The 25,380-nt window shown below is 34.0% G+C and overlaps 1 protein-coding gene and 1 long non-coding RNA gene across 5 annotated transcripts in view; both read right to left on the bottom strand.

The window, feature by feature from the left end:
* The window catches only part of LOC117115710, a 34,788-nt gene extending 11,742 nt beyond the window's left edge, over positions 1–23,046 (bottom strand). The window contains exons 1-11 of one of the 4 annotated variants that reach the window (XM_033259611.1): positions 22,985–23,046; positions 19,459–19,542; positions 18,381–18,425; positions 17,851–17,895; positions 16,710–17,249; positions 15,974–16,039; positions 15,096–15,131; positions 13,867–13,911; positions 7,917–8,507; positions 6,851–6,940; positions 5,015–5,110 (exon numbers count right to left, since the gene is read on the bottom strand). In XM_033259611.1, coding sequence (XP_033115502.1) covers positions 5,015–5,110; positions 6,851–6,940; positions 7,917–8,507; positions 13,867–13,911; positions 15,096–15,131; positions 15,974–16,039; positions 16,710–17,249; positions 17,851–17,895; positions 18,381–18,425; positions 19,459–19,471 — 1,567 coding nt within the window. In that variant the 5' untranslated portion in view covers positions 19,472–19,542; positions 22,985–23,046. Of the gene's footprint in view, positions 1–5,014; positions 5,111–6,850; positions 6,941–7,916; positions 8,508–13,866; positions 13,912–15,095; positions 15,132–15,973; positions 16,040–16,709; positions 17,250–17,850; positions 17,896–18,380; positions 18,426–19,458; positions 19,543–21,084; positions 21,128–22,984 lie in introns of those variants that run through there. The other 3 variants (XM_033259613.1, XM_033259612.1, XM_033259615.1) reach the window with 3 other exon arrangements.
* On the bottom strand, positions 10,321–12,912 carry LOC117115712. The gene is made up of 3 exons (XR_004446597.1): positions 12,832–12,912; positions 10,739–10,960; positions 10,321–10,390 (listed from the first exon to the last, which is right to left on the bottom strand). It is a non-coding gene; the product is annotated as an uncharacterized LOC117115712 (long non-coding RNA).
* Positions 23,047–25,380: the final 2,334 nt, after the last annotated feature.

Raw genomic sequence — 25,380 nt, 5'->3', positions numbered from 1 at the left:
ATTTTCCAAAAAGTAGTTCTAATTTATGTAAAATATAATTCAAATTTCAAAACATACATCTGACTTGACCAAATGCCCTCTTCAAATTCTTCTCCCAACATAAATCAAAAACCACCCAAGCATGACTGACTTGATTTACATTAAACAACAACTAGACATGTGAAATGTAAATCAAAACTAGCCAGCCAAGCACAGACCCGTAGCCAGGGGGGGTTTTTATGGTTCGGGCGAACCCCCCTTTTCTAGCGATCCCCCTCAAATTTTTGAATGAGTCCCACTCGGACGGAATGTCTGTTTTTAACTTACCCAGCATTAAATCAAAATTTAGCACCTAATTCATTATTTAGTGACCCGTTTTTAAATTCTAGCCTGCGATACAAGCCTTCATTCATAGAATATCTCAGCTTCAGAAGTTTGGTGATTTAAATTGAACGCAACTCCGGCAAACCATGAATTTACGATGGCTTACATATAAGGATGGCAAACATCGATAAAAACCCGGCTCCCGTCTCAACTTTGACTGGCCTTTGCCTGAATGTTTGTAAGAATGTACCAACCGGTAACGAAACTGGTCACTGTCTACCTAGAGTAAATGGAGCCACTAAACAAAGCTAAAGTTTTGCGACTTAATCCACCAAATGCAGCTAAAGTTTTGCGACTTAATCACCTGATTCTGGACTGTGTAGTTAGTAAATTCCATAGACATACTGTCCACAGCGCAGACTAACCTATTTGCTGATGGAGCATTTTTGGGAAATTTACTCCTTTTTTCCATCCCAAACAAAATATTATTATTTTTTGTTGTTAAGTCAACATGGTCCATCTCAGTCATGATAGCCATTCACAAAATTAGGAAGGTTGTTTTCAACAGCAGACACACACACAACAGAACGGAGTGCGTCAAAACGAGTGTTTGTTAATTATTAGTAAAAGAATTACGAAACGTCGTAGAATAACTGACTTTTTTCGTCCACTGTGGCAAAGAAGAAAACGACAGATAGTCCTCTTAAGGTGGGTTATTTTCACAAAAACGAGATGCAATAATGAAAAAAAAAATGATTATTATTGTTCATTTTCAATTTTTTCCTATTCTTCTTTCTTCCTATGCTTCTTCCATATTTTCGTTTAAATTTAATTTGTTATACTAAATACATATTTACGCATATTTCTATGTCAGTATATATATATATGTATATCATTTTAATACAGATTTACATATTTTCTGTAATCTAGAAATAGGTCTATGTATACTTTGTGTCTGTATTTAACATGTTTCAATCTTTTGCTTTATTTAAATATCAATTATTATCATAAATTTTAATGATTACATTATTTCATATAGTATTTTAGATAAATTTATAAACAATTTTAAATATTTAAATATAAACTATGAAAGTAAATACAGGTAGATTAGATCAATAAAAATGGACATATTAGGCCTAGTAATCTTTACTATTTATCAACACGAATAACAATTTCAATATTCTAATCAATTTTTATATAGCCGGAGTTAGTTTTGACCTAGGCAAACCTTTGCTAAAAAAGTACACTTTCTCCATCAAAAGGCTTCTTCTATGAATGGAATGACCTGTTCGAAGCACGAACTCCTGTAGACCAAACCCAGTAACGTTACGATGTTTAATCGTACGGAAAATCCACTCACGTTGCGGTACCGTTACGATTTTTAATCGTACGGGAAATCCACTCACGAAATATTTTCTAATTTTATTATATTACCACCTTATTATTACATAGATCTTTTTCAAAACATACTGCTTTTATAACATTATATAGACCCATTAAACACAAAAACTGCTCTGGCTTCGGGGGCTTTGCCCCCGACCCCACCGGGGCCCTAGGCTGGCTCCCTGGACCCCACGCCCAGAGAACCCCCCACCTTGAAATGACCTGGCTACGGGCCTGCAAGCATGACAGGGCCCGCTCCATTAACGATGGGGGGAATCAATTTTCGCTCCAGTCCAATGCCGTGAACAACATAGTAGGCTGGCCTAGGCCAATAATATATTAAAATTTGTACAGTCATATACGAACACTTGTTTACATTGTACCAAGGTCAAAATTAACGATTTTAGTTTTTTTTTTCATTGAAAATACAAAAAGAAAAACTTAATAAAAAGTCAAAAACTTAATGGATTCTAAATACTGTAACACCTTGAATAGAAGTCCAATTACCATGGGCTTGTTTTAAAGATAGCATAGAATTTTTTTCAAAATAATACACTGTATATGAATTTCAAAATAACAAAATAAATAAAAAACATTTGGTTTATACAGTATTTAGGTGACTTAATCCCAGATCTCCATGATACAGATTGTGACAGTGGCTCTATTTATTGTTTTATAGTAGTAATTATACTTAAAACTTTTAGGCTTCTCTTTTTTGCAAACTTTGGATGGGCTTCTTCTCGAGCCTACATTTGCTAAGTAAGGAGGAAGGGGGGGGGGGGCTTCTTTTCAAAATGAATGCAGTGAATTTGGAGAATTCTGCTATAAAACAATTAAATAAGGCCACAGTAGCATCAATGGGTATCATGGGGTGTATTAACCGGCTTTAAAAAAACCTAAATTACTGGATAGACCAAGCATGTTTTTAAAAAATTTTTTCTTTGTTTCTTTGAAATTCATTTAGGCCATACAGTTCATGTACTGAACTATCGAAAAAAGATCCATGCTAACAAAGAAGCCCATGCTTCTTTTCGAGATGGGCTTCTTTTCGCGATGGGCTTCTTTTCGAGGCTACTTTTGCAAACTAAAGAGAGGGCCTCAATTCAAGATGTTTCTTTTCAAGATTAAGCCAATTGGGCTTCTTTTCAAGGTTTTACAGTATTTCAGAATCCTTAAGTAAAGTTTTTTTGTATTTAATCAAAAGAAAAATGAAATCAATACTTTTGTCCTTGGGACAATGTAAAACTGTATTCATACAGAATGACTATACAATATTTTACTATATTATTTTACTATATTATTGGCCTAGGATTAGACTAGGGAGGCTTCCTACTATAGTTCAGGCTAGCCTAGTCCAAGATTTGTTGCTAATCCCTGCCCACATAGGCCTACACTATCATGATAGCCTGTACCCTGAGCATTAGAGACGCGTTGAGAAGCATTGTTCATGGCATTGGACACAACAAAAATTGATTCCCCCATCATTAATGGAGTGGGCCCCATCATGCTTGGCTGGTTGTTTTGATTTACATTTCACATGTCTAGTTGTCATTGTAAAATGTCAATCAAACCAGTCATTCTTGGGTGGTTTTTGATTTACATATTTTTGGAACAAAATTTAGAGAGTTCGTTAGATCAGGTCAGACCTACCATTTGAAATTTGAATTACATTTTGATGAAATTTGAACTATATCAGGGGCGTAACAGGGGTCTTGGGTCAGGGGAGGGCGAAGGTAATAATTTTCCAGGTTAGTAATTTATCATACCCACCCCATCCCTTCCCACATAGAAAACAATACGACATAGGGCTTATCTTATTTATAATATAGTGTTGTTAATAATATTTATTTGGCAAAAAGCATATAGGAGAAAGACATCATGCATTGCCCGGATAGGGAATGGGCGAAAGCCCGAACAATATTTGCTCCCTATCCTTCATATAAAATTTTGAAACTAAATATAAGCGTTTTCATCATGGTTTTATTTATTACAAACATATTCTTTCACCATCAATACACATTGAGGCCCTTCTTTTAGGTCAAAACGATCTATCTTAAATTTTTCTTTCTTGAGTCTGGGACTATTACGTGTTTAAATAACTTAAAAGAATAACTCTAAAAAATGTGCGCGAAGCAGGCAAAAATTGTTGTGTTTTTAACTCTAATTTTTCGTCGAAATTGATCAAGACTCCCTAAAATGTGCAATTTATAGAGGAAATTGGCCTGAGGTAACTGATTTCATCAGAATTGATCAATTCATCTAAAATTCTTTAGAGGAAATTGGTCTACTTTAACAAGCAATGCATGTGAAATTTGAGACTTTTAGGCACTTTCAGGGGAGGCCCTTCTTCTAGGTTAAAATGATCTATCTTATATTTTTCTTTCTTGAGTTTGGAACTATTATGTTTTGAAATAACTTAAAAGGATAACCCTAAAAAACCGTAAGATATGCACTGTATTTTTTAAATTCTAATTTCGTCAAAATTGAGCAAAACTCCCTAAAATGTGCAAGCTATAGAGGAAATTGGCCTACCGTAACATGAAATGCGAGCGAAGCGCACAAAATCTGAGAATTTTAGGCACTTTCAAAGGATGAAAAGGGCATTTATCAAGGGGTGGGGAAAGATTTTCCAAAGATATTTTCCCCTTTTCCCCCGTGTTTTTAATTATAATTTCGTTGGGATTGATCAAAACTCCCTAAAATGTGCAATTTTTAGAGGAACTTGGCCTACTTCCACAAGAAATGTGCGCGAAGCACAGGAAATTTGAGATTTTTACGCACTTTCAGGGGATGAAAAAGGTTTGGGAAGGATTTTTTCCAAAGATAGATATTTTCCCCCTGTTCCCCTCTGGTTACGCCATCTGGCAGCTTGGATCAAAGGAGTTATGACAGTTTTTGAAAGTGCAGAAGGGGTTGCAGGGTGTTGTGAGTCTGCTCATTATGATATCTTCCTTTTTATCCTTGTCTTTATTTTTCTCTTCTCTTTTTCTTTTCCTTCTTCCTTTCCTTTTCTTTCTTTCTCCATCCCTCTCCCCTCTTTCTTTTCTCTTATTACCCAGCCCGGTACAAACCGTCAGTGGGGGCAGTCTGCCCCCGCCTGTTACGCCACTGACTACATTTTGGAAAATCTGAACTACGTTAAAAAAAATTACAACTTCGTTTTGGGAAACTACACCTACATTTTGAGAAATCAGACCTATGTTTTGATAAAGTAGACACTGAATTTTGCAATTACATTTTTATTTTAACAGACTTCTGCTGCGTATTGCAACCCATAATTAAAATTCATGTCAAGCACACATAAATTCAAATCAAGTGAAACAGATACCTTGTGTAGCAGGTGATTGAATTGTGTTATTTATACAAATATTAAACACCGAGTCAGTAATACTGCTGTTGACAACATGACATCCAATTGTAGTACCTAAACAACAAAAAAATTCAAATTAGCTCAAGCTTAATTCCAATTTTATTGTTCTGGCAAATAGCAGACAAAATTTACATATATAGATAGGCTTCGAAGCCAAGGATCAAAAGCAGTCAAAATGACAAGTGAATGAATTATATTTTACATAAATAAATATTTGTATTTAAATTGATTGGTTTCTGTATGAGTACTGTATACTAATAGAATTTCTGTAACATTTTGAATAATAATTTTCATTGTGGTAACATGCATTTCAACCTGGCAACTACCACTGGGGAACTTCCAGAGGCCTAGCATTTCTCTAACAAGCTAAACCATATAACCCATCATCAAAAAGATGCAACCTGTGCATATGGTAAAAATATTTTATAATTTGCAAACCGGAAATAGCTACACTAAATAAACGTAATGAACTCGTTTCAGCATGCAGGCATGCCAACAAATTTCTTCTAAGAAATTTTGTAACTTAATTTTATTTTAACCCCTTCCTAGCATGCTAATATCTTTCCCATGTAATGTTGCTACTTAACTTATGTTTATCACTTTAATCCCTTTCATTGTTTATCAATCCTTAATCTGACTGAACTAATTGAACCCTTTGTATTACCGCTCTGGCTTTCTGCGCATGCAATTAGCTATATATTATAAATATATATTAACATTTTAACAAACTGGAATAGACACCCAGACAGTGACATCGGTGAATACATAACCTCCTTGGCGGAGGTACATAGAAATCGTTGCTATTATCCAAATAAAACACAAAACAATTAAAAACAATTAAGCCTAATCATGGATCAATAAATAATAGAAGAACAAGGGCGGGCGGACGCACTCTAGTGATAAAGTTTTCCTCCATTAGCGGAAAAAGAAGGGCGCCATGTCAAATATGCAAAGCTGCGTGTGTGTGTCAACAAGATGGCTGTCATAAATTCAGCCAATCAAAATAGGAAGCATCATTTGCATCATCAATGGTGCCCTCACATGGCTGTATGAGGGGGGGGGGGGTGTCAGGAAGGTGGTACGATCCCCTTCCCCCAAAAAATTTTCAAAGGTCCACATTTTTCCAGACATTTTTTTTCTAGGGCCTTCTCACAATGAAAAAGCATTGATGAGGTACCAGCAATGAGTCCAAAGACCTTGCCAATTGCGTGATGTAATCTATCTCAATCCCAGGAACTAAAAAAAAAATTGTATTGACATTGACATCTTGCTGTTATTTCATTGTGAAAAGGTCCAAAAAATTATGATCACAACCCACCCAGAAAAAATCCTGGATACACGCCTGCCTCAGCTTACCATTAACATTTTTAGTACAGCCTAATGACCCGCATGTCGAAACTTGAGCATTGCGCTGATACCATATACGACTTTGATTTCCATTCCTCAGTACAGTACTATATTCTTAAACCAGGTACTCTACTTGGACTCATTTTGAGTAGACTAGTTTAATATGTATCAATATTATTAATAATAATAATTAAAAAAATAATAGTTGGCTGTCTTATTTATGGTTGTAACATGTATAATACTAAGCATGAAGGTGGCGCTTACCTACGGCGGCCATCTTGTTGAGTACACAACTCTGCATTGCTTTGTCGCCTAGTTAGTACTCTAATCATCATAACAGGTCTATGAGTCTAACAAAAACAAAGGGGCAAATCCTTCCTGGCAAAATAGCACACAATGGTTACAGAATATGTAAATCAATTTTGCCATTTTAAGTGCCATTCTTACCTGTAGATGTACTTGGGCCAGCTTCCGTGTCACCTGTGCCTGCGTCACCACTCGGTGTGTTACCAGTCAAGATTAGCTCTCCTTGGTCATCTGTTATAAATAGACACAGCAACAAAAAAAATGTATTTATTTTGGAATTTTTATGGACTGATAAATTTTTAATGTATTATATTTATTTTGGTTGTGTAATGTCTGCTGTGACTTTTTTTTTCTCATTTGTTTTTCTTTATGAAAATTTTATTTATTAATTGTTACTTCAGTTTTTGAAGATTCTCATAGGCCACTGTAATTTTGTTAAAATTGTACAGAAAAATTAATTAATATTAAACTACAAATACATAATCTAATAACAATCCTAATTCTGATCATGTAGAATTATAAATGGAATTTAAATATCAATATACAATAACATTTTAAAATTGACATTAAGTATATAGGCCTAAACATAAAAATTGCTTAGAATAATAAAATTATAAACTCGAAAAAAAAGTATTTTTGAAATTATTACAAATTTTTAACTTCTAATTAATTGTAAATCATTTTTTTAATCCCTGTTTGTCTTCATTTTTGTTGACATCTTATTATGGATAAATGGATTTTATAATTTTTAATCGTAAATTTCGTCATATATTAAACGCATTTATTTCTTTTTATTTATATGTGAATTGTATTACATCCCAATCTTTAGATATTTAAGTTAAATTGGGATGTGCATTGTGCCTTTTCTTGTATTGATTTTATGAAAAATTGTTATTCTTCAATTTTGCTTACAAAAGTGTCAATAAAGAACCTTTGAATTTGAGATAGTATATATATAATTTTTTTAATTGCCACTTTTAAACTAACTGTGGATGCTAAACATTTTTAATACATTCATGTAGTTCACTTGTAGTTGGCCTATACATTTCTAGGATTTGTATTTAATTGTGAGGGGACTGTGTATAGGTTTGCATAAACATGAATCGATGATAACCAAAAAAATCAATAAAGTTGAGATAAATATGACAAATACTAACGAAGACATTATGACACTTTATCGACAAGATTCAAATTAACAATTAATTACCTGTAGATCTTCTTGCAGATTCTTTTATAGAATCCTTGTTGTTACCTTTGACAGTCCTCCTCAGTCCTAGAGGGTCATTATTTGATTCAATAATGAGATATGTTGTTACATTTCTCATAAACTCATCCATGTTTTCTTCACATATCATTCCTCTATGCTCCAAGTCTACAAATAATTCCCATTTGTCAGCCTTTTGTTCACAGCCATAGAGTTTTGAGATCTTCTTCACATTATTGTCAGAGAGACTCTCTACAACCTTCATCAGACTTTGCCTGTTAGCTGTAAATCTTGATGGGATGACTGTCCTGGTATCAACAGATGTCTTCACTGTCAACTTAATTATTTCTGGTTCCAAACCAAATGGCTTAGTGACATTGATAATATCGTACAGTAGTGTTGGATCTGTTGGACTCAGATGCTCAGAGGCACGTAATAATTCAAACAATTCAATCACGTTGGTGGCAGCATATAGCTTATCAGCTTCAGTTACAAGATCTCTACACAAAACCTTCAGCATAGCGATGTATCCATGGCAATCATACCATCCTGACATGGATGATAATATTTCTCTGAATTCATCATCAGAGATTCCTAAAAATAAATAAATTACACAATTTTTCTTTCAGTGATTAGATCTCTGATAAGACAGGATTCATTTTGCCTTTTCCAGGCAATTGTAAATTCAGTTGATAACAATACTGTGCCATAAATACAAACTCACCATTTGTCATCAAAGTGACAGAAATACAAAGTTGTTAATATATGAATGGTATTATAGCTCTTTAAAAATACTGTGGCTAGAGATCTGGTCCTGAATCCGTTGTCATTCGAGTTTGAAGATCCGGCATCAATAATGAAGCAAAGCGCATATTTTGAGCAATATAAACATGTACATCAATGCAACTAAACTCTCGCACTTAAAGGACTTGTGAAATATAGCTGGAATAAGACGTTTTAGGATCATCATTACCTAATAAAAAGATGTGCCAAATTTGGAATCTGAAAAATGTTGGCTTCATTAGGTAATTTAAGGATTTGTATGTCCTTACTGCAAACCTGCCAGAAATTAATGAGGTAAACAAATCTGCGTTGTGACGTCATTTGTGCCTGAATTCAGGTTAAGTAATCTGATCCACATCAGTCCACGCTGGGAAACATATGCGCAAGCAGATTAGTACAGCTACGGTATGTGGATGAATTGTTATGGTGACTAACACTTAAATAATTTAGCATCAATAATATTGTACTAAATACAATAATGACAGTACTACACAAGATGTAGAAGCAAATAAATTCACATCACGATCATCAAATAGGGCCTAGGCTAGACTGTGCTAGACTAGAGAGTGAGGAAGAGAGGACATACCTACCTTAAAGAGAAAGGCCTAAGCCTAGCCTGCTTAGAAATGCAATTTTATTCATAGCTTGCACTTTTCTTTTGTCATTCGTTTTCAATAAAGTATATATTAAAATAAACATTCTTGTTTTTCCTCTTTCTACGTATTTTGTACTGATGTTCCGATGGAAGAAATTCCACATGTCTGACGCTTGCATTACTTATTCAAGTGCTTGTGTTTTGTGTGTGTAGAAAGTTACTCTCAATTGAGGGCAGTATTGATGGGAGGCAATGGGCGTTTTATGATAATTACACTTATTAATTTAATTATAAACTTGTTTTAGTAAGTAATTACAGTATATTGCAATTTAAAAAAATGAATTTATATGATTTTTGTACGTAGCATTTAGAATTCTATAATAAAATACACTAAATCACTTCAAATGCGTTTCATAGATTTTTTCTGTGCTGTGCACTTGCTGTGATTGTGAAAAATGAGGTGCAATAGAAAGACTACAAATTGAAGAACATTATAAAACAAAAACAACTTTAAGCTTTCGTTTAGGTAGTGAACTTTTTTTATATTTAATGTTCAAAATTTATATATAATTATATCATTAATGCAAAGAGGTTTAGAGACAGAAGATTCTTTTATTGCCACTTGTGAAAAAATTAACAAACAGGGAAACATTAACAAACATTGGCCAGGATAGCCCAAGAAACCTAATAGCAGGTTTATTTCCATTGGGGTCCTGCATTAACATTACTGTATTAGATTGTACCGTCATGTTGCATACAGGCGATTCATATGTTGGATCTGGCACAAGCTTGGCCAAAACAACCGAAGAGTAATACCAGCATGTGCAGTTCTTACAATATGGAAGCCATTTCCTTCCGAAACTTGCACTTGAATTCCTAATTTTAACATTACTGCATAACCTACATTAAACTTCTGTTTCATTTGAATCTTGACTTTCTTTCCATAACCAGTGTAGCCTTATCAGTCCAAATAAAGTAATTTGTTATTTGTTCAGGAATGACGTCATGATTTTCTTTTGCATTGTCAAGTGCATCCTTAAGCATTTTGATCTCATACCGACTCTCAAAGGAAGAGCATCAAATAATTCCTCAACATAACCTACAAAACAGAAAAAAAGTACACATCATTTTTGAAAAAAAATATATGTGGATCCCGTATCAATTATTTGAATTGTTTCCTTTATGATCAAATAAATATTTAGTTTTAATACAGTATTTACAGTTCATATGAGAATGCTGAGAGTATTCATTAATTTTTTAAAGTTAAGTAGTAGTTGGATAACCCCTAAGAAGAGGAACCAAATCAACACACACACACACCCACACACACAATTTAAATTGCTGGCTATATCATCTTCCTCAAAATAAAGACATTTCTGCATCCCAAAATAAACATCTATTCTAATGGTCTTATTGGTTCTTTGTTATGGTAAGCAACAAAACATACCTAATGTGGACTCTTCATTTACAGCTTTTAATACAGATTGTTGTTTTTTTCTTACAATGTTAGGAAACAAACTGCCAATTTTGCTTCTCCTTCTCTGGTTAATATGCCTGGTGTTGTTCCTTTTGGTTGACCATTATCTTCTATAACAATGTCAGTAACAACTCCCCTAACATCTTTCTCTTCATTTGCATCTGCATTTGGTAAGGTCTTCTAGTACAGTACCTAGCAAGTAAAAGAAATAATAAAAATCTAAATGCCAGACCAGCACAAACTATAGTTTAATTTAGGCTAGCCTAAGACAGACTTTATCAAGTTAGTAAAAAGCATTTCTGTAACAACACGTTATATCGTCATTGCGGACTTATAAAATCTGCATACGCCTTAAAACTAAAAGAAAATGCATACATTTAGATTCTGTACTGAGCCAAAAAAATCCGCAATGAAAATATAACGTGTTAAACCCAGTCTTCAAATATCCGTAGTAAGTTAAATGCAAAATTTCCGAAGCACCTAATAATTTGTCTTGAGTGCAAGCAATTATGGGTACAGGAAAATAATAATTGTGGATTCTAAATAACAGGCCATTTTTTTTCTTAGTTTTTGCAATAATTTTTTCAGTCTGACAAAATGAGTTGTCAACGAACAAGTTGAAATGAGACAATGTAACCAAAGTTTTTGATGGAAAATTAAATTGTTCTGGAATTTAGACCTATTATTTATGTGTATTATAAACATAAATAATAGAGGCCTATGATACATTTCTGCAGTAGGCCCTAGTACTAGTAGTATTTTTTCTATTTACATGCATCCGTAACAATTAGGAAAAATTTCTATATAACTACTGAAATTCAGTATTATTTGAGAAGTCTGCTAAGTACAGCTATCTCGATAAAGATATAAAGAATGTTAGGGTTGGCAACAGGACTAGTTATATAGTATTACAGTATTAGCTTTGCAACACCCCTAGCCTATCTGGCCCACAGCAGCAGCAGTAGTAGTAGGTAGTAGGGGATATGACCGGTTGAGCCGCCGACAAGTTGAGCCGCCGGTAATTTCTATGGAACGCCAAGCGCGTCTCTCAGTGAATGTAGTGCGTCTCTCAGTGAATGTAGTCGGCTTGCCGATGTCATCAGTGAATGAACCCCCCCGGATACCAGCTACATATTCATCCCACAGTCTTGTCAGTCGTTGATTTGCTCGTATTGCCGTTCGTGATTTTGATTATTTTATGTACTACATTTTTATAAAAATAAATGAAGTTGTATAATTGCAAAATCGTATTAAAAATGTAATTTTATGTACTACATTTTTATAAAAATAAAATGAAGTTGTATAATTGCAAAATCGTATTAAAAATGTGTTTATTTACGTTTGGTTTGCGGCATATTCCAACTATTAAACTTATTCGTTATTTGTACTATTTTGTTAAATTATCTAATTACATTATTTATTATATATAAGTTTAACAAATAGTACAAAAATAAAAATATATAAATTATAAAACCATAGTAAATACTGTATAATAACATAGGCCTAACACATTTAAATTTATTGTTTATAGTTGCAAAATCGTATTAAAAATGTAATAACTTGATTATTTTTTACGTTTGGTTTGCGGCGTATTTCAATTAACAATTAAATTGAAATAATTGAGTAAATAAACTGAAATACATCCCAAACAACAGTACCAAGAACGAATAAATTAATTGAAATACGCCGCAATTAACACACTGAGAGACGCGCTTGGCGTTCCATAGAAATGACCGGCGGCTCAACTTGTCGGCAGCTCAACCGGTCATAATCCGGTAGTAGGCCTAGGTAGGAACACTACCATGCCCCTTGGCATTATCTATATTAAATTGTACTGCCTCTTCTTAAAATGAACAAGGTCTAGCCTAGGTCAAGCCCTACCTAGCCTAAATATGCTAGGCTAGTACATTGCAGCATGGAGGAAATAAACTTTATATATTTCCTCCACGATTGATGAATTGATAGGCCTAAAAATCGAAGGCATACACTATCATTATCATAATTAAGTAGCCTAGGCCTAGCTAGTACAGCACTATCCTAGGCTAGGCCAGTTCTCAACTTACCTCCTTTTTCCTTCCTTTTGATAAGCCCCACGCATCTTGGGTGGAAGTGTTTGGTTGTTGAATTAAAATACTATAGGCACTGCATTCGTTTTTAGCTTCCTTAAATATTTTTCCTTGTATTCTAAAACACGATAAATAATCTAGGTCTCTCGGCGCCTGGCAGTCGACATCGTGAATGAATGAAGTGCTGTGTTGAGTGGGCTCCCAAGCCGCCTAGTCTAGGCCTACGATTTCTTCACCAATTTTTACTTCGGAAAACTTAAATGTTGTGGTCTTTAGATTATGCTTTCATTCAAAGGCAATGTAATATGGCAGGTCTGTAGGAGTTTCAGCAATACTCTTTGTTTTGGTAATCGTCTTTTCTCACAGAGAGACGAACAACGAACTTCAGCCGTGTTTTGTGTGTGCCGCGTCCAGTGTCAATATGCTTGAATTTGTTTACGTTTTGGTTCGGCACAAGTGACGTCACACCTAATTAGCATATTGTTTACTATGAATATCTGAACCAACAGAGCGATGCTATAATATAGTCTCTTTTAATTGCCCTAAAATAGCATAAAAAGCGCGATTTTTTTAAATAAAGAGATTCAACGTATTACTAACAATTTAATTTATCTATATATATTGTTCTGGCTATATTTCACAAGTCCTTTAAAGTTGTTTATCACGGTCTAGTTCACGGTGGTATTCATCATGTCAGGAACTGAGAAATTTTATTACTCTATTGCACATACAGGCCTCACTCAATAAGGAATCAAATCTGTCTAAATGGCCCAATAATGGTAATATTTGTTATGATTGACACTACCATTCAATTGGAGCTAGCAACAGAAGATTTCACAAAATTTTACCCAAAAGGTTTACTCCAGAAAGTTAAAAAATCATTAACTAAACTGTCAGTTCACCGTCAGAGGTTGAATCTGGCACTCTGGACCCAGCCACAGATAGCTGCCTCTACCCTCATTTGAGTTGCTCAACATAATTGGTAAGAGAAAAAAATTGTATACAGAAAAGTATTGAGTACAGAGCACAAACCTTGATCTAGCTTCTTTCTCTTTGATGTAGACTCTAATTCACTACCTGTTAAAAAACAGAAATTGGAAATTAGAACATTAACATCAACTACAGTAAACTTCTCATTTTTTCGTCATTGCGAAATGAAAATTGAATGGTTATTGAAAATTGATTTCGTAAAGCAAGCTTAATTAGAACTCAAATAAACTTACTTCAAATTCAATATTAAGTATGAACAACTAAGGAATTCATTGAATCAATAGACCCTCATAAGCAAAACAAACTGAACGTTAAATAGGAATATTCTAGACTTATTTTAAAGACCCATGGAACAAATTCAGATGTAGGTCTAAGGCCAGGCAGGAGGCCACCGAGGCCTCCTCCTCCTCCTACTAGGCCATAGCCTAGCCTAGTTATGAAATTATCGCACAAGTTTTATCTGTCTGCATGCACCGACCAAAAAGGTCAGTGACTGTATTATTCTCTTTTGAATGCCGAAATGTTTATTTCTTTGACGAATGTCTATCAAAATAGCATTACAAACAATTTCAATCTAACACAATACAAATTACAACATTTATTCATCTTAACCTTACTGTACTGCTGATGTGCAGCTTACTGCAGGAGCACAAATCAGCATACGCAGTTAAATGTAAATACGCACACAGTACACTGATTATATCGCTACAGCAACCGATGACTGGTTATCAAAAACTAAAATTAAAAGAGGGCATAGTTGGGTGCGCCAGTTTGCCAACTTTGGGATATCGATGAGAGCCAGTGCTTTATCATAGCTTGTATCAGGGACAATGATTCGAAGCGCTCTGCGCTGAATCTGTTCGAGCTAATTAGGTGGACAATTAGTAAGCCCTGTACCCCACACTGGAGCAGCATATTCTAGTACTGGTGGAATAATACTAATATAAAAATAAGGGTACTTTGATTGAGGCCACACTGTTGCAACTGTTTAAGAAAGCATAGTCTTGAGTTAGCTTCCATGATGTTATAATAATCAACATAGGCTTGCTATGATAAATTTTTATTATATCAAAATTCTCAATGGGATTGTTGTCAATAAAGATAGCATCAAACTTGGTTGGATTCTTTTTGCAACTGAAAACAATCTCCACAGTTTGTTTATGCATTAGGAGTCACATGATTGTTGCTGGCCAAGAGTAGGCTATCGTAGCCAGACTGTGTTTTACAGCCAGAGACTGTATTTTACAGATATTTTACATCTTTTCACAAACCTTGATCTAGCGTTCTTTTTGATATAGACTCACTACCTGTCAAAAAAAGAGATTGGAAATTAGAACATTAACATCACCTACAGTAAAGCACAGCGCAAATACATAAACCCTAGTCTAAGATTAGCAAAAAATTCATATTAATGATATTGGTTTAGGCCTACTGTTTAGGAAACTCCAAAAGAACTAAATTTCCAGTCACTTTATTTATTACAATAGATTACAATAATATTAATTTAAATGCAATAAAATTAAACTTATACTACAGTAAGATCACTTTATCTAAAAATGTATCAAAATAGTTATTTCCTTTATTGGAAAGTACAAAATGCTTTAGGATAGAGGTGCAAAGTTTATCAGCATTGTTTATCATTGATCGAAGATGTCTACCGCAGCGTGAAAAAGGCCTATTTAGATAGGTGTATGTAATGGTGTACCCAAAAGGGTTGCTGAGTAGTATTACATTCTATTTGATATTAAAAATAAATGCACAAAAACAAACACTAGTAAAAGAGATGTACAAATAAAACACAAGGATTTTGTTTAGATAATATAAATTTCTTGACAAATTATTGCTCATTTAAAGTATTTAGTTTGAATTTAATTCCGTTAACTTACTACAATTTCTTTTCACGTTTGAAGAAAATGTTGGTCACATGATGGTATCGGTACAAATATGTTAAATCTATTTTATCTACATACTGAATACCCAGGTTTGACAAGGAATGCTCCCCAGGGAGGAAGGATGCATATATAGGTTTATAATTGTCAACAATTTTTTTTTTACAATTTGCTGATGTGTAGTTAACACGTACTGCAGGAGCACAAATCAGCATATGCACAGCTAATACAGTGCTTTTTTATCAAGAGTATCAACAGACCTCGTCTTAGCTGCTCCTGATGCTCTGGGTCCAATGAAATCACATGTTCAGGATCCTTCTGATTACCTTTTATTTAAAAAATAAGAACATCAGAGCAATTATTTCTAAATCAATTGAAAAAAATATTAATGTTTTTTATGTCCATTCACCTGGTATAACCCTTGTTACGTAAGATTGACTATTCATGTTGGAATCGAATACCCTTGCTCTAATTTAATATTGTAATTATCACTGCCACTAACACCATGCATGTTGGAATCGGGTACCATTGCCATAGTTATCCACAATGCTTCCAACAACAACTAGAGGGGATGACTGTAGTCATCACTGCCATTAAAAGCATACATGTGCAACAAATCCTATTGACTACTGTAGTTATAATTGTCCAGACAAAGATGACCACACATGCACTTTTATAATACCAGGTTAATGATAATGTTTAGAGTAAAAACCATAAATTTAGTATATTGATATAGTATACTGCATATAAATATACTCTTATAAAAATTTTCATATATTTCTTTAGAATTATATAATTATATTACAATAAATATTCTAGACAATCATGTATTACCTTTACCACACAATTTATCAGAGTTTGAAGATGCATTTGAAACTGTACATGAAATATAAAGTAAATTAGGCCTACTTCCAAAACATTGAAAATACCTGTATTGGAATTATTAATTTGTGTAGTCTAATCAATATTATCTTAAAAAAATAAAAAATTAAATACCTTTACACAGAGCATCTACAGCTTTTTTGAGTTCAAGTTTTTTTAACTTTGTAATAAATTTCTCCATATTTTCTTCACAAATTACACTTCTCTTTTCTAGATCCATAATTAAACACCAGCTGTCTGCATACTTCTTCAATGCATCATTATACAATTGATCAATCTTGGGCACATCATCTTCTGTCAGTAATGATCCCAACTTCATTAGTTTGAGTCTGTGTGGTGTGAAGCTGGATATTTCAATATCTTTAATATTTGCAGGAATTGGACATGATGGCAATTGTTCTTTAATTTTCTTTACTAAGCGAAATTGTTTGCTCACTTTTATGGTGTCATAGATTAGAGTGAGATTTGTTGAATTCATTTCATCATGATCAGTTAAACAATTCAACAAATTAATTGTTGTTGTAGAAGCATTATGTAACACAGCAGGAGAAAGGAGATCTGTGTACAAAACTTTCAGGTTATTGATGTATCCACGCTGGTCAAACCATTCTGAGACAACTGATTTAAGTTCCATAAAATCTTCATCAGAAATGGCTGTAAAAAAATAAAATAATTAATTTTATAATTTGTTAACGTTAAATTTTTATGAAATCGCACATATCAAAAAAAGATTAATGCGTCTTTTGATCTTTCCTGCTAATGTATCACTTTGGACTGGTGGAACAGGTCGGCTCACATTTCCAGTCATTCTTGGAGGGGAATGAAGTAGGGTAAGTGGGTATGATCGAACATCACTCAAAGTATCTTGGGAGAGGTACAAGAGTGAAAACTATGAAAATCTAGGGGTTTACTAATTATTTTTCTCCCTGAAAAATTGCTTTTCTTCCCCAGCTCCTCCCACAATCACCCAAACTTTGCCACTCCTACATTGATTTTTTGTCAAAGAACTATTCTTCTAAATGCCAAAAGGAATGGCTCTTTTCTGGGTCTTGTTTCTACTGCTGTACTATAGAACTGTTCTTAAGAATGGTTCTTTTCCTTCAGTAAAAACACATTCACCAAAGTACAGCACATCAAAGTTGAATGTAGATGAAATATCTGTGAATATGCGCTTGTCGCATTACTTTGTTGTGGTCGCTTTGGTGCGAATTGTCTTTAACAATAGTAAATTATATATTTAGTTCACAACACAAACCTTGGTCAACCTTTTGTCTTTTTGATGTTGATGCATCTCCACTACCTATAAAGAAAAGGGAAAATGGAATTTGAACATAAACATAACTACTTAGAAATACCTTTATGCAAATAATCTTCATCATCATGAATAAATGTTTTTTTTTTTTAAATATAAAATGGTGTTTTCATTTATGATTTCAGAATGTTAAATTCATTCACATAAAAATACAAAGGCAAATTTATCATTATTTTTTTTGTACAAAAATATACAGTATTACATTGTTTTATAAAGATAATTTCAAAATTGTTAAAACAAAGAAACATTATTGTCCGGATTTAAAGTCAGAATCCGGAGGCAAAACAAAATTTGATATGTTGTAGAACTGATTTTTCTAAGTCAGAAGTTGAATGTAGCATCAAAAACTGTGACTGCTTGAAACTGAGATGAAATATCTGTCAATCTGTGCTTGTCGCATCACTTTGTTGTGGTTGCTTTGGTGCGAGTTGTCTTTAACAATAGTAAATTATTATTTAGTTCACAATACAAACCTTGGTCAACCATTTGTCTTTTTGATGTTGATGCATCTCCACTCCCTATAAAGAAAAGGGAAAATGGAATTTGAACATAAACATAACTACTTAGAGCAAAGCACAAAAGAGAAAACTTCTACAGACTATAAATAAGTTGAGTTTAACATGACATCAATTTTTAGCTTTTATAATTTTGAATTTTACTTTTCTTTCTACAGTTTATGTATTTCAATTTTATTTTTAATATTTTCATTTCATTTGTATATTCTTGTAAATGGCCTTGTAAAAAAACACCATTATGGTGATACAAGTTCTTTCAGTTTAAAAATAAAGTTCTAATTATTATTGTTACTACTTAATACCTTCATGCAAATAATCTTCGTCATCATGAATAAATGGTTATTTTTTAAAATATAAAATGGTGTTTTCATTTATGATTTCAGAATGTTAAATTCATTCACATGAAAATACAAAACTTTGCCTTTTAGCTTTCTTTGTAACTAGAGCAAATTTATCATCATGTTTTTTTACAAAAATATACAGTATTACATTGTTTTATCAAGATAATTTCAAAATTGTTAAAACAAAGAATCATTATTGTCTGGATTTAAAGAAGCATATTCCAGTTTATATGAAATCAATTTAAATGCAAAATAATTAAATTTATACAAATATCAATTAATCTAAAAATATATCAAAAAAATTAGGTCTATTTTCTTTATTAGTACAAAATGCTTTATAATGGAAGTGCATAATGAGAAATATAAACCAAATGCTTTGTTTTTTTTGTAGCCCCAAGAATACAATGGGTAAATGTAGTAGTGGTAAAAACCAGCTGGGATTGCTGAGTAGTAATAAATTCTAGTTGATATGAAAGATAAATGGACAAAAACAATACCCTATGATGAATCTATTTTATCTACATGCTGAATACCCAGGTCTGACAAGGAATGCTCCCCAGGGAGGAAGGAGGTTACACATTGTGTTGAATTCTACACTTTTCCAATGAGTAATAGTGGAAGGTACTACAGGAATATAATAGCCATATATTACTGTATAAGTTTATAATTGTCAACAATTTTTGTTTATATTTTACCTGATTCATTCATCTTTCTTGGTGTTTAGAACTTCTCAAAGGAAATGAATAACTTCAATCAAACTGATGGGCTTCACAAACTTTCTAAAATTGACAATATAAAGAATGATACTAGTGAATTTATCACCACCATCAAGTACCTAGGTATTGCTGCCATTATATAAAATGATTGCATGCAGTCCTAAAATATGCTCAATTAATATTTATATTAATCAGAAGCACTACTGTGCCAATATAAAGTTTTTTAAGTACACCAAAGATTAAACATCCAAGGGCACATTCAATCTTGTACAAATATTGCTTTCCGTAGCATTTTTTCAAGATGGTGTAATCACACAGAACTAACTTAGTGATACCTCAAGAAAACAATTCCAAAACTATGGTTGATGGTTATATCACAGTAAGGGCAAAAATGATTCATTGAATAAACACTGAATAAATTTTACACAACCTTGGCAATACCTTACAGACACGTGTGAATGCTTTATATTTCAGTCGGAATAACTCGGGAGATGGCTTGGTTACAATTACAATTTGTTATTTTTTGTTAAATTTAACTTCACGTGTGAATCGGGTATTAGTTTGACTTTGTCATGAATAGAGCAAGGAGAATAGTTGTGGTCTGATGTATTGTTTTACATAAACAAATTAAACATGTCAACAAAGTGTCAGGAGCAGATCTGGGTTAACATTTAGGTGAGAGGGATGTCAAATATTTTCACAAAAACCCCAAAAAGAAAGGAAAAATGTTGATTTCTAGATAGCGGGAAATGAGCTTTCACCTTTCCAAAGCAAAATTCTCGTAGATTGACCAGACACGGTAGTATTAGCTAATAGACAATCAGTAATCAGTTACTCGGATCACATGACCTCTCTAGTGGGTATAAAATATACACAGACTGTGCCAGTGATGCGTTGTAAGGCACATTGTTGGTGCCAAATTATTTTGGTTGGAACGCCAGTAAACTATACCAAATTGATTGGAAATTGAACTTGAGAATATTGAGATGGTTTGCTAATATTCCTGTACTGGCCCCAAATATAGAACTTTTTTTGAAAAATGTTAGTGTAGGCCAATGCATTACTACTGCCTGTTTATGTATGTTGGAGTCTTTGATCCACAAACTGCAAGTGGGACATAGATTTATAAGCTAGCTCACAAAGGATCACATAAATTCCAAAGCCTAAAAAGCTAGAGAACACTAGAATAAGTATATTTTGAGTAATCATAATGCCTTTCCTTACCATGTATTTGTCATGTTAACAGTAGGTGGTTGTTTTCACAACCATAATATTACATTCTCTTATACTTTTACACCGATTATACTGCAAGTTAGACCCACTATACATCACATGACCACGCTTCCCAGTCACCGATTTTGTCTATTATGCAACCTTTCAAGCAAATAGAGTGAAGTATGTATTGGAGACTTGCATGCAATATGCATTTTATATTTTTAAGAATGGCCTGGAGTATGACACTCTTCCACACAACTGCTGTATGTTTTTTTTTCTCAAATGCTGTCAAACACGATAATGGTATATTACAGAGCAGCCAATCTAACGGGTGCGGACAAACTCAACTTTACACTTGATAGACAAAATCATGTTATAAATATGACTTACCTAAATGGTTTGTTTGAAAGACTCCCCCCCCCCCCCCCACTCCCTAAACTCTGCCTCAATAGCCCACCTCCAGATGTCTTTCTAAATTGTAGCATCACATCTTAATTGTTCATCCTGTAGTTTAATATATGGCTGGTATGATTTCAAAGGAAGTCAAGCTCTGTAAAGAAATTTTTTAAAACCAGTCAATGGGATTGCACATTCTGCATTAAGCCACCGTCAACTCATATATTCAAACAAAAATTACTCAAAACAATAACATGATTGTGTTGCCCAATTTCAACTGACCTAACTTCTCAAGAACTGACTGACCATGGTTCCAAAAAATGTCACTCTGCTTTGGGCAACTATTAAAATGAGTCAAGTTGAATGGTTTAGTGGTCAAGATGCGATCACCTTCTAATCCCAAGCTCCTGGTTTCTATATAGTCATGATTTTTTCTCACGGCTAAAAACAGCTAAGAATTATTCATCCTGTAACAAGTCACTGTCACGGTCAAATCATGATGAAAATGGAAGTCAGAACTTCTACAGCTCTACAGAAATTTTATCACAGGCCAAGACCTATAAATAAATAGGTCTAAAGTCCAGAGCAAATGCCTTTTCCATCAGGGATCTTAGATTACATTGTCCCTAGGAAACTTAAACTTGTCGGATTACTGATAAATATGTGAAAACTAAGAAAAAGTGGCCAGTATATCTATAATTCCAAATTTGATCGGGCTCTGACAATTGGGACTTGATTTGAAAGCGAGTTCAATTGTCCTGAAAAGTTACCCATAAATCTTCATCCTGTCCAGTTTGTAATTCCACAGATGCACCTGCAATTTTGAGCAATTTATATTTTGCACTCAAGGCAAATTTCTAGGTGCTACAGAAATTTTCAATTTACTACAGAAATCTGAAGACACAGGAATGCATTTTAAAAACTTGCGAAATCTGGAAAGTGATATTGGGCATGTCTTCAAAATGAGAAAGGGAGATGCACAGGGTTGTAAACAACGTACAGGCTGTGTAATTATCATTATTATTACTGTACTATGGTACAGTTGGACTGTGATTATTAATTCTGATTTAACAGTTTCTGTCTTATTGATCTCGACTTGAGACTGGACTTAGGCAAATGACTAAGCAAATGGTTGGTACTGGTAGGCAAAACACAAAATGACATTTCAAAGTTTTTTTTAATGACCATCACATCAAAACATATAAGGCAAAAAGCAGTCACAGTGGTCTGACCATGTGTTAATTCTGTAGCTTTGTATGGGGAACATACCAAGTGCAACATCCAAAACGTGGAGGCTGTTCAAGGACGTGCTGCTCGCTTTATTACCAACAAGAAGTGAATTCCTATGTTACTGCTATGCTTAAAAAAATTAGCGCCCCTAAACTGATCATCGAGCACACCCATTACGCCTTTGAGACCCCTATCAGCACTCCTCAAATTCAAGACTTCTCGATTCGTGAAAAAGGCGTACTATTATTACCCAATCAAGAATCAAAAGGAGGGAGTCTCCGAGATTAATTGACTCTTCTTAGCCCCTCTCTATGTATTATATCACTAAGGTAAGCATCACCAAAAAGGTATACAATAGCATGCTTCATACCTAGCTAGACCTAGTCTAGGTCTCCCTAGCTTTAGACTTAGTTATACACGTTCGTAGTAGTAGACCTAGCCTAGGTGTAGAAGTAGGCCTAGGCCAAGGCCTAGCTAGGCCTGCCCTATTCGCCCAGCCTACCGAGGCTATTACTTTTATATAGTTAGCCTAGGCCCTTGCCTTGGCTAGGCTGGGTCACAGTATTATTCAGTTCATAAGTGCGTAAGCCTAGGTCTATTACTTGACAGAAGAAGAATAGCCTTTTAACAATACCCTGCAAAAGTAAACAAAATTAAGCCTAACCTAAGTTAGGATACAATTTTTAACTCTCTCTCCTAGTTTTAGGCCGACCATCCTTGCTTGTAGTATTGTACCCCAACCAGGAAGTATTTTGATGATATACTTTCCACGAATGAGAAAGCGCCCTCTTTAAAGCCGCTTCTTAAACTTTTTTTTTTAAGTGGCGACCAAAGATCTTTTATTAGATCAAAGACCTTGCCACTTTCAGAATCCCTATTCTTAGGCGACCCAAGGCATTATATTGTCATCAGGGGCGTAGGTATGACTAGTACAAAGCACTAGGGCTCGGTGCTATTGGGGGCCCTCTTCAAAGGCCTACAGATCAAGAAACATAACTTAGAAATTCTGTTAGTTTTCTTATCTTTTTCTTTTTTATTATTTGTTTTCAATTGAAGTTTGAAGCAGTCTCGCGACCCTCAGAAATTATTAAAACCATTATTATAAATAAATATCATCATCATCACTCCAAAATCATTACTATCATCATCATTGTTATCATCATCTTTTATTGTTACATGTATAATTTGTTTGATATTTTGATATATTTATAGAATCTTTAATAGTATAGCTAGACAAATTTCATTTAACTGTACAGTATTTCAAAGTTCTATTGAAACTTTTTAATTGAGATGTTAAGTTACCATAATTATCAATACATTTAATACTATATTGCCTTTTGCAATTGTGTGGTGACTGATTGCGGTACTAAGGGACTACATCATCATCATCTTTCCTATTAACAATTATTAACATTTTAACACAGACCAAAACAAAAAAAACAATAGCTCTGAAAAGAGACAAAGACATTTTGAGATTCAACGTTTCGATCTATTTGATCATTTTCAAGAATACTGAACACGGACCACGCTTAACATTTTAACAGGCACTCAATTTCTAGGTGATGAACTGTGTAATTATACAACATTTGCGCAATTTTGTAAAATATTTTACTGTTGTATTAAGTGTCTCGTTTTATAAAGTTGTATGTATTTTCAATTAGCAAACAGCACTAATGTATGCAAGGTGTTCTATACACCTTGCATATGATTATCTAGAACGATCGTTACGATACCTTAATTGGTAACAGTTTGTTTTCACTAATTAATATTCATTCATTTCTTTGTATAAATACTCTTAGTTAAGAATGACAAGATTTTTCTTTCCGTTTATTTCGCTTTTCAGTTTGTACTGATAATGGGAGAAAGAGAACACCTGAACCATGTTTACAATTAAATCCTTAGTTCTTTTCTTAAAATGTGTTGTATTTTTCATCAATTTGCGTCCGTTTGGTTTCATCATTAAGGATTTTAGTTCGGAAGACCTGCCAATTTGTTTGCTTAGGAAGTATGAGAAGATATCCCTACGCTTCATTAAAGCTCAATTGGATTATCATTTTTTACACAAAAGTTGTATGTATGTTACTTTCTACGAATGATCGCAATTAGTATGGATTGTTATTACTAGAAGTGGGGGTAGGGGGTGTTGACACGATATGATCATCTAGTGGGGGAACACTAATCCTGTTATTCATTTCGTAGCTCTTCGTCCTGAGAGTATTTGTTGCTGCCTAGAATTATCATTTCTTCATAAATAGGCCTATACTTGTGTATTCATACAAGTAACATTTAATGCACGACATCAAGAAAAGTAGAACTAAACAGTACGATTAGATGATTAAGTGTACCTTACTGTTTTATTTTTGAATTTACGTTTGCCATAAATATTAAATAGAAAATTTTTGTAAATAGCATCCCATATTTGTGTGTTTGGTAATATTGTTTGTGCACGGTTCTCTCATATAATATGCAGTCTTTTATAAACGCCAACATAATGTCTGGCTGCCGAATGTCTGAAATCAGACGGCTACCAGTACCAGATATACAGTATACAATTTGGAATCACTGAAAATGTAACCGTAACTTGCCTCATTGTTTAACCACGGCTGATCGGCGGTAAATGTGTGTTTTAAAGTCGTATGCCCGGTCCATTTACTCATATGCTCATGGGTTGGCATTCTCTGAAGTCTGAACTTGTTTAATGGAGCTGATGTGTCCAGCCTGATATGGAAAAACCGGGCACCACTGGTGGCGCCTTTCCTTGACAAGGGGTCCAAGCTCCCTGAGGAGGGCTGATGTCCCCGACGCCGACGCGAAAAATTTGTGGGCGTTGTAGGGTGTCGCCAAAATCCTGCCGAAACCGGTCCAGGTGGCGAAGCCCCCGAAAATGTGAAAATTTAGGGGGTTCAAAGGCTTATTTAATCGATTTCAGAGTCAATTAATAGGGGCCTGTGTAAAAAATACATATATATTTTTTTCTCCTCGACAACTTGTGGTTTTTCTGTCCTACTAGGGGCTCCCGCTAACATCACCCCTGTGTAATAAATAAATAGTTATGAATAT

Source organism: Anneissia japonica, unplaced genomic scaffold (assembly GCF_011630105.1).
Source record: "Anneissia japonica isolate Jap-2015-1 unplaced genomic scaffold, ASM1163010v1 scaffold3262_len730253_cov190, whole genome shotgun sequence".
In the NCBI taxonomy this organism is placed as follows: Eukaryota; Metazoa; Echinodermata; class Crinoidea; order Comatulida; family Comatulidae; genus Anneissia; species Anneissia japonica.
Note: the sequence above shows the minus strand (reverse complement) of the source record. Positions and strands in the feature narration are given on the sequence as shown.